This window comes from Gadus morhua, chromosome 20, assembly GCF_902167405.1.
Source record: "Gadus morhua chromosome 20, gadMor3.0, whole genome shotgun sequence".
NCBI classification, from domain to species: domain Eukaryota; kingdom Metazoa; phylum Chordata; class Actinopteri; order Gadiformes; family Gadidae; genus Gadus; species Gadus morhua.
This window is the reverse complement of record NC_044067.1, coordinates 15,832,557-15,842,005: the sequence shown is the minus strand read 5'-3', so window position 1 is coordinate 15,842,005 and position 9,449 is coordinate 15,832,557. Positions and strand designations below refer to the sequence as shown.

Below are 9,449 nucleotides of genomic sequence, written 5' to 3'. Positions count from 1 at the left end.
CGTGCGTGCGTGCGTGCGTGCGTGCGTGCGTGCGTGCGTGCGTGCGTGCGTGCGTGCGTGCGTGCGTGCGTGCGCGTATGTATGTGTGTATGTGTGTATGTGTTTGATGTGTGAGAGGGTGGGGTGGGGGGTATATTCCCCAGGATGAAGTCCTGTGAGATGATTGTCCCCAGGAATGCAAATAACTCCACAGTGTGGACTGGGGAGTCACACATGATGGGGGAGGGGGCGTTGGGGCTAGGCTTCTCCAGATATCTTCGAACATCTCTACGGTTTTCACAGCGTTTAGCCCTGAGTTGTTCCGGCTGCTCCAGGAAGCCAGGTGCTCACCTGGCTTCCTGGTTCAGTTTGACAGAAGAGAGGCTAGGGGTGCAGCTGTAGGTGTAGAGGGAGAAGAGGAGAGGAGAGGAGAGAGCACACAGCCTATGATTAATCCTATGAGGGGGGTGATGATAATGATGATGTCAATGTTGACTTAATTTCTATGGCACCTTTTAATTTAGAAAGCGCTTTATTAAAATAAAATTAAACAATAAATTCAAGATATACCCAAGAAGGTACAAGGTAGATGTACACATCCACATGTTTCTCACACCAATTCCGCAGCACGTCCCTGCCAAAAACACGGGTGGTACGACTATTCGTGTCTATCACTTGGCCGTGAGATGAAAGGTGTCATGATGGCATCCACTGCGAGGAAAAAACACTCTCGCTCGCTGCTCCCTCAGTGCTATTCCCTATCGATCTGACGGCCTACTTCAGCCTCCTAAGAGCCTAGCCAGGGGAAGGCGACGCCGGCAAGTATCCCGCAGACCTTAACAGGAGCGCCGGCTAGGGAATGACAACAAGTATAAATAGGCCAGCTGCTGTCTTCTGCATCGTGGGTCACAGGGAAAGGTGTTCAGAGGAAGACAGTAGTCTGTGGAGAGAGAGTGGGAGGGTACGTGTGTATGGATGTGTGTGTGCCCAAGCAAGCATCTATTCTCTTCGGGAATGAGGTCTAAAACATGCGCTGGGTACTGTGATCTTGTGTACAGTGTGGCGTAGGCACGCACGCACGCACGCGCGTGCGTGCGTGCGTGCGTGTGTGTGTGTGAGAAACTGTGTACTGGTGTGTGTGTGTGTGTGTGTGTGTGTGAGAATGCGTGAACTGGTTTGTGCGAGTGTGTGTGTGTGTGTGTGTGTGTGTGTGTGTGTGTGTGAGAAAACGTGAACTGGTGTGAGTGTTTGTGTGTGTGTGATTGTGTGTGAAACATGGTGTGAGCGGCGTCCCTGTGCTCGTGTTTCCAGGAGAAATACAAGCGCGACCAGGAGGAAATGCAAGAGATATGGCGCAAGGACCAGGAGGAGGCTTACGACAGCAGGCAGACACAGAAGGTGAGCCAGGAACTCCGAATCAATACTAGTAGACCCTTCAAAACACCAGGACTGAGCCTGTAATCCTCTGCGAGACCTGCAGCATTTCAAGGATTAAGAACTTTTTCATCAATAAAAAAATCCGAAATGATCTGCTTGGTTGGATGAACATGGTCATGTTCAAGCCAAGATCCATTTTTTTACCTTTCGTGGCACCGATCAATTCCACTGCAACATTATATGTTCACAAGATGATGAGATTAGCAAAGGGACCGTCCGATTAGCATTCGGCGTCATCATTCACCATGACCGCCCACGCCGACCGGTAGGCAGGGCAGCCAATAGAATAACTGCATCTGCCCTCAGCTTTTCCGGGCAGTGTAGGTGTAGATGCGTCCTTAATGAGCTACTTGTGGCCACGCGGACGTCTGCGTGTGTGCGTGCGTGAATGTGAGTCAAGTGCTCTGCTTTAAAGACAGGGTTGGCTCCTGGCCCACCTCCCTCTCCTCCCCCACAGACCCAGAGCCTGGAGGTGGACGCCGCTCGCCCCTCCTCCACCACCCGCCGCTCCCCGGCCTGGGAGGCCCAGGAGGAGGAAGAGGAGGTGAGGAGAAGGAAGGAGGCGCAGGAAGAGCAGAGGCAGGCAGAGCAGAGACGCAGGCAGGAGGAGGAGGAGGAGCTGGAGCTCAGGCGCTTCAAGGAGGAGCGGGAGAGGAGAGAGCAGCTGCAGCGGCGCCGGGAGGCCGAGGAGAAGGAGAGGAGGGAGGAGGAGGAGGAGAGGAGGGAGGAGGAGAGGATGAAGAGGACGGAGGAGTTGAAGAAGAGGGCGGAGGAGGAGAGGAAGCGGAGGGCCGAGGAGGAGGAGAGGGTGAGGAGGGCGGCGGAGGAGGAGAGGAAGATGAGGATGGAGGAGGACCTGAGGTTACAGAGGAGGAGAGTCGAGGAGCGGCAAGAGGAGGAGAGGAGGCGCGCCCTCGATAAGCAGCAGCAATGGTCAGCAACAATGCAAACTGTCACGGCCCTCTGGCCTCTCCCTAAACAAGCAAAAATAGCACAAACACACGCACGCACACACTCACACACACACACACACACACACACACGCATAGGGGCCTACTTTGTAAACATTTCAGCTGCCCTTCATGCCTGCGCAGCAATACTCAGTGTTAACCTCATATGCCCCAATGTGACCTGCCCTGTTGCTCCTGTCTCATAACAACCACCACTAATATGCTTCCTGTGTGCCTCTGTCCTTCTCTGTGCTGTAACGCTTCTGTCCCCACCTCTCCCTCCCTACCCCGCCACTAACCTATCCCGCCCTACCTGTCGCTAACGGTACAGGAAACCCTCTGGCTTCCGTAGTTCCCAGTCGCACACCCTAGCTTACTCCGACAGGTTGGTACTGCGTCGTGTGTATGGAACAGTGTGTACGCGTGGCCGAGACTCGCATGGATATAGGCTGTTTCTGTGTGACCTCGCCCATGCAACATGTCAAGCTGTTAATGTAGTCGAAAAAACAGTGATCTCGCATTTAAAATCGAATACCTGTTTGACTCGCAAGCTGATTGAACACGATCAATTGTATGAATGATCAATGGTATCGCGACATAAACTCCTCAGTTCATTTCAGTTCATTCGTTCATACTTGAAGACGTTGATTAGATTTCGTAGTTTTGAAATGATTTTCTCCCTTCTTGATTGACAGGGAGAAGTCCAAGTCGACACCTGAGGCTCTGGATGATGTGGGATTCTCCGAGAGGCGAGGTCAGTACGCTTGGCTTGGTTTCCCCGCCACAATGAACTGAGTCCCCACTGAATATGTATTGTGAGGTCTGCTCTCCCACCGAGTAAACAACCGCAGGGGGGGGGGGGGGGGGGGGGGGCAGCTGACCAGGTGTGAAGGAAAGCATGAAATATAGATATGAGCCGCTTTTCCCTCCCTTCACCTCAAGCTGTTGCCATACACAGGCCAGTGTGTGTATTTTAAGAGTGGTCCGCCGCTGGGTTGTATGCACACCAGGTCGCTACAGGCCACAGGGGGGCTCGTCCTACTGGGCGCCTGAGGAGCGGTCGGGGAGGGAGCGCTACAGTTACTCTGGCAACCAACGGCTGGAGGCGCGGGTGACGGAGCGGATCCTGAGCACTTCGAGATACAGAGAGCCGCAGAGAGGTGGTTCAGTCGAAGCCCCCCCCGCCGACACCGCTGCGCCTCCTCCGCCCCCCTCCCCTGTCCAATCGACCCTCACCATGTTCTCATCATTGTCGTCTTTTAATCGGGCCGATCGTTGCCTTTCCATCGTTGCGGGAACGTTTGATTTTTATCGGTATCCGCTCCGTCGATTTATCCCATCATACACTCGAGCGGAGAATGAGATGCAGCATACTATTGATTTCCGTTTTGTTCCCCCTCCTTGTCCCCTTGGATTGTGTTTGCATTTTTCAGCATGAGATGTTAGAGTGATCGTTGTACCACCGTATGAATCAATTCAACCTTTTCTTGTGGTTGATTTCTCAGACAATCCAAGATTCCTGTTGTTGCCAAAAAAATCCCATCTTTACTTTCATTGAACAGAATATTTATTTTCCTCTTGCTCTTACAATCTCTCTCTCTCTCTCTCTCTGTCTCTGTCTCTGTCTCTGTCTCTGTCTCTCTCTCTCGCTCTCTCTCTCTCTCTCTCTCTCTCTCTCTCTCCCTCTCCCTCTCCCTTTCTCTTTCTCTCTCTCTCTCTCTCTCTCTCTCTCTCTCTCTCTCTCTCTCTCTCTCTCTCTCTCTCTCTCTCTCTCTCTCTCTCTCTCCCCTGGGTGTGGTATAATTTGGGATTGAGAAGCCCTTGCAGCCTGCAACTGTGATTAAGCCCTATACAAATAATATTGAATTGGCTTGACACCCACTCTCTCTCCCTCTCTGTCCTCTTCATTGCTGTGTGTGTGTGTGTGTGTCTGTGTGTTCGTATGTGTGTGTGTATGAGCAGCGGCCAGTGGCTTGGTTGCGGCGGACCGGCCCCAGCGGCGCAGCCAGCAGCAGCTCCAGACCCAGGCGGACCTGGAGCGCCAGCAGATCCTGCAAGACATGAAGAAGAAGACCCAGCTGCTCACCGACAACAGCTGGATCCGCCAGCAGTCCACCTCCATGGCCCCCAGCAAGGAGCCCGTCGACGTGCCAATGCGCAGGTACCCGCAGCTCGCTGGAGGGGCACTCACCTGCCGCCCTGCTGCAGGGGACATACATCGGGTTAACACATGAGATAACCCCCCCCCCCCGAATCCCTCTTAGACATCCCTGAGGGCTGTATCTTCTGTGACGGGAGGTCGAGTCAGCTTCTGGTTTGAAAAACACCGGTGTGCTTTAGTCGACACCTTATAATTAAATTAAACCTAATTAAATGTCATTTCGTAAAATAATTGTGTTTTAATTGAATTGAAGAGGAATAGTCTAACGTCTCTTTTTCTTTTTTTCCCAGAGGAGAATCCCTGGACAACCTGGACGCGCCCCGCAGCGCCTGGCGGTCGTCATGGACACCGGGTAGCACCTCTTCCATTCCCAGCTCCACCCGCCCGCAGTCGGCCATCTACGGCAGCAGCGGAGCGGGAGGCGTCGTGGGCGGGGGCACGTACTACGGCGGGGGCTACCCCGCGCGCCCCGGCTCGGTCTCCGGCCCGCCCGCCTCTGCCTCCACGGGCTCACTGCGAGGCGGGGCCGCGCCCCCCGCGTCGTCATGGCGGCAGCAGTCGCCCTCCCTGTCGCCCACCACCTCGCCGGAGCCCACGTCCGAGCCGTTCGGGCGGCAGCAGCGCAGCAGGTAACGTCCCGGGTTCATCGGCCCTCAGACCCTCAGACCCTGGGCCCTCTGCTCACGGGGTCCAGGGGGTCTGGCATCAGCAGTGTTGGTCGGGGGGCCTTCCTTACCTGGAAGCCCATTGGACTAGGCTGAAGCCAGTGGGATCCCAAGGGGCGTGTTTGCCAAAGAAAACACGATAAAGCTTACGTTACCACTACTGTTGACGTAAAACATTGAGCTCTTGAGTTCAAACAAAGCTAATTCCAAAGCAGCGTGAATATTACATGAATGAATTCATTGTAGTTAAGGGGTTGGTCATCAACTACGTCAATTGCTAGAGTTCGCTGATTGGCCGGCTGAGTGTTCGGAGCCAAGCTGACGTGACAGAGTGGTTGTACGATAATATCTCGAGGTAAAACCGGACCTAAGCTCATGAGATTCAGGGTAGATTTGCGAGTTCACCAATGAACATCGATGAGTGACGAACCTGCCACATATGCTGCTATTTTAGGAAACCAATTGGGACCCTGGGTGTGATGCCACGTCATCTCTTCCCAGAGGTAGCGGGAACATATGTACCTCACAGCCGGGAAGATTTCCATTTTACAACTTTATAACCCTCTTTTCATTTTGTTTTATTCCATGCTTCACCATCTACTTTAAACCCAACGCATCATACATGGATGTATGTCTGTGTGTGTTTGGGGGTGTAGTTTTGTGTGTCAGTGTGTGATTGTTTGTGAAAACTGAAACCTGTGTTCAAGCATAATCCCACATCTACATGTGAAGCAAAAGTACCTGGATCGACGTGCCTTGTTGATTCAAGACTTTCCTTTTTGCTTAAGAGTGACTAATGTTTCATTCCCTGCTGGGGGAATCGATTCCTACACAGAATGGTGTGTGTGTGTGTGCGTGTACATGTGTGTGTTTTTGTGTATATTTTTGTGTGCATGCGTCTGCGTACATGTATGTGTGCGTGCGCACAAATATGTGTGTGTGCGCTTGTGCACGCACATGCGTGTGCCGATGTATGTGTGTGTGTGTGTATGTGTGTGTGTGTACATTTGTGCTTTAACCCTCCATCAACCACGGATGTCCGTACACTCTGCACACCAGGTCAGTGAGTGGCAAGAAAATCTGTACGTTCTGTGACAGCCCGCTGGGGAAGGGAGCGGCCATGATCATCGAGTCCCTGGGACTCTGTTATCATTTGAACTGCTTTAAGGTGAGCGCCTCAAGACCCCATTCCTCCCCTGGGTTACCGTGGCTACCTGGGGACTGTGCTACACGGATCATCTGTGGGGGGGGGGGCGGGGGTGATGGGCGTCCGGATAAGCTAACCCCCCCCTCTGTCTGGATGACGCACCAGCCTTGATTTTGCACGCCCTACTAACCGGTGGTCGAAGGGTACCGTACCTGTCCTTTCCCCTCTGTGGCCCAAACAAGAGGGAGCCGTGTGTCACTGTGGAAGCTACCCACACACACAACACCGCCAAACATCAATCCAAAACCGATCAATCTACGAGCCAGGCTAATCCTCACCCCACGTTTTCCATCGCTTTCCCTAACGCTTCACTTCACTCCGGTTGTGGCTCCATCCTGAGACTCCTGTGTTTGTTTGTATGTCTGTCGGTTTGGGACCGACCTGTTGCCCCCATCCTCTCCCCCCGACACGATTGATTAGACATCCTGTCAGCCACGTCTCTGCTCTCCTCCCCGGCTGCGTCGGCCAGACGACCCTGGGGCCGTCCCTCGGCCTCCTCTTCTCTTCCACCTCTTCTCTCGCTCGCCGTCCACCCGTGGAGACGCCGGACACTGCCTCTCTCTCTCTCTCTCTCTCTCTCTCTCTCTCTCCCTCTCCCTCTCCCTCTCTCTCTCTCTCTCCCTGTCCCTCTGTGTCTCTCGTTCTAATCCTGCCCTCTCTCCCTGATCCCTCCTCAGTGCATGGACTGCAAGTCCGACCTCGGAGGATCGGAAGCGGGGGCCGAGGTGCGAATACGCAACAAGCATCTCTACTGCAACACCTGCTACCAGCGATTCAAAGGTGAGTAGCCCAGAGCAGACCTGACCGCCAGCCAGAAGGAGCGGGCGCATTGGCTTCCCAGTGTGTGAGTCCTCCTGGCGCAAGATGCCCTAACACCTACCTGCCCATTAATGACATGCATCTCATTTGCGTTGTATTCAGGCGATATACACAAGGTTTATTCCCACTTGTGTGCAGTCTACCTGTAGATTTTCAGCAGGAATATAAAGCTTTTGAAGCTTTCTTATATAACAGCTTGTGGAATAAAGGATGTTTAATTCCCAAAGTGTGCAGCCTACATGCATGTATATTTGAGCTAGACTCCCCACCCTCTCCCTGCTCATCAAGTGCATGTGTCTTAGTCCCCTGGAGAGAAGCCACTTACAGTTAAAATTTGACGAGATTGTGCATAGAAAGTGTTCCGGGAAAACAGCTGAACGTGTTAAAGCGAAATGTAACAATGATTTCACCGTAACAGCGTTATCTCTGTGTTCCCGCAGCAGGCCAGCCAACCTCCATGTGAATCGGCTGCGCTCCACCAGATTGATGAAGAGACTACTTTTGACAACAACCCATGAGCAGGGCAGCGGCAGCAGCTGTGGGGGCCGGACGTGGACACCACTGTCTATGAAGCGTGTCGTCTGATGAAACCGTCGACGGGTTCCTCATGTAGCGGTGTACTCTGATGTTTATTCATTTTCTGCTTGAGCGTGAGAGAGGGGGTGTGGTGTAGAGGAGCCAGGCTTATGTCCGTATATATCGTGTTAGGTATTTCATATTTGTACAAAAGCATAAGGGATTTGCATGCAGCAGTGAGTTTTTAGCACAGAGACACTGCCCCAGCATCGTATAGGTTTTTAATAATGCAGAGGTTTTCCGATTTCCTGAACTTTTACTGACACGGACGAGTCACCGAGTCCGTTGTTATGGAATTGCTGGGGGGGGGGGGGGGGGGGGGAGTCTCGCCGATCTCGTCTCTAGGCGTTCTCCGCACTGAGATCCTGCTAACACTAGTGCTGACTGTCATTCCGTGGTATTCATTTATGTCGTTGTGCCTTTCATTTCGTGTCGGGGGATTAATGCTTAAGGAAATAATTTGAGATGTCTATTTAAAAGATGTGTTGGAGGCTGCATTGACGAGCACTTATCAGGGGTTTGAACCGAGAGATTAAGAGATTCAAGCGATTTTTGCAGAAGAAAAATATGTTGTGTATGATGTTGAAATGGTTGTGAGGCAAGCTTACTTCGGTAAAAAAAATTATGTAAATAAATGGCCAAATACTGAACTTGTCTCACATTATTTATTTCATGATAATTTATTGTATCTGCCTAACATAACCTTTTGCATTGCTGAGTAATACGCTTATCACCTCTGTCATGGACAGACATTTCCACATTTCCTCTCTTTCTTTTCACACCCACACAAATCAGAGATAATTATTCTTTATTATAACATTGTCTTCCACCCTCTCTCTCTCTCCTTCTCCCTCCCCCTCTCTCAGTCTCTCCCTGTTTGTATGGTGCAATAGTGTTAATGAAATATATTTAAATGAGCTTTGGCACATGGTTCAGAGGACTTACCTGCTTTATTTCTCAAAAGCCACTTTGCCATTCATATTATATTCAGAGTGCATGCATTACATATTGATTTATTTGTAATAACCCTTTTATATCAATATATGCTCAATATATTCTGTCACTCCCGCTGCTTAGTGAAACGATACCCGCATAAACAAGAAATAATCATTCATATGTAAATTGGGGATGATATTTTCCATTGCTCCCAAATGCATTGGAAAGGCATGGTCCGGATTTCCAACATAAAAACCCAATCTCTTGAAGCATTCTATTTAACAGCTCGTCAGATAAATAATGTTTATCGTGACACAAAATTATGTTAATATGATTTACATAAAATCCTGTAAAGAAAGAAAAAATCCCGTTAAATAATGTAATACCATCTTTTGACATTGAATAACGTAAATAGGCCTCCCATCTCCCTGACATGAAATCATGTAAATATAATACTCCCGGTGGACAGCTGTCTCGAAGACTCGCATCTCTTTTTATAGATGCGTATCCAGGAGGTATTGCAGCGCAACTGGATCAGTGTTTCTCCAAACGCAGGCCATGGTGAACATCCCTTCTTTATAGCTAGTTTCTCCTTGTCACCGGTCAGTTTGATGCTCACGAAGGCTGTTTTTGTCTGAGCACAGCATTGAAGAATTTGAGCCCTGAGGAAAGCGTTACAGTTCAGATCAAAGTAGGCCTATCAATAGTTTATTTAGCAG

At 51.0% G+C, this 9,449-nt stretch overlaps 1 protein-coding gene across 13 annotated transcripts in view; it reads left to right on the top strand.

Moving 5' to 3' along the window:
* lmo7a (LIM domain 7a) overlaps window positions 1–8,444 on the top strand; it is a 55,334-nt gene extending 46,890 nt beyond the window's left edge. For 7 of the 13 annotated variants that reach the window (XM_030342891.1, XM_030342884.1, XM_030342888.1 and 4 more), the window contains 10 exons: window positions 1,291–1,377; window positions 1,874–2,349; window positions 2,698–2,751; window positions 3,062–3,120; window positions 3,377–3,526; window positions 4,329–4,527; window positions 4,818–5,156; window positions 6,252–6,360; window positions 7,077–7,179; window positions 7,659–8,444. In XM_030342891.1, coding sequence (XP_030198751.1) covers window positions 1,291–1,377; window positions 1,874–2,349; window positions 2,698–2,751; window positions 3,062–3,120; window positions 3,377–3,526; window positions 4,329–4,527; window positions 4,818–5,156; window positions 6,252–6,360; window positions 7,077–7,179; window positions 7,659–7,681 — 1,599 coding nt within the window. In that variant the 3' untranslated portion in view covers window positions 7,682–8,444. The remainder of the gene's footprint in view (window positions 1–1,290; window positions 1,378–1,873; window positions 2,350–2,697; window positions 2,752–3,061; window positions 3,121–3,376; window positions 3,527–4,328; window positions 4,528–4,817; window positions 5,157–6,251; window positions 6,361–7,076; window positions 7,180–7,658) is intronic. The other 6 variants (XM_030342887.1, XM_030342892.1, XM_030342890.1 and 3 more) reach the window with 6 other exon arrangements.
* Window positions 8,445–9,449: the final 1,005 nt, after the last annotated feature.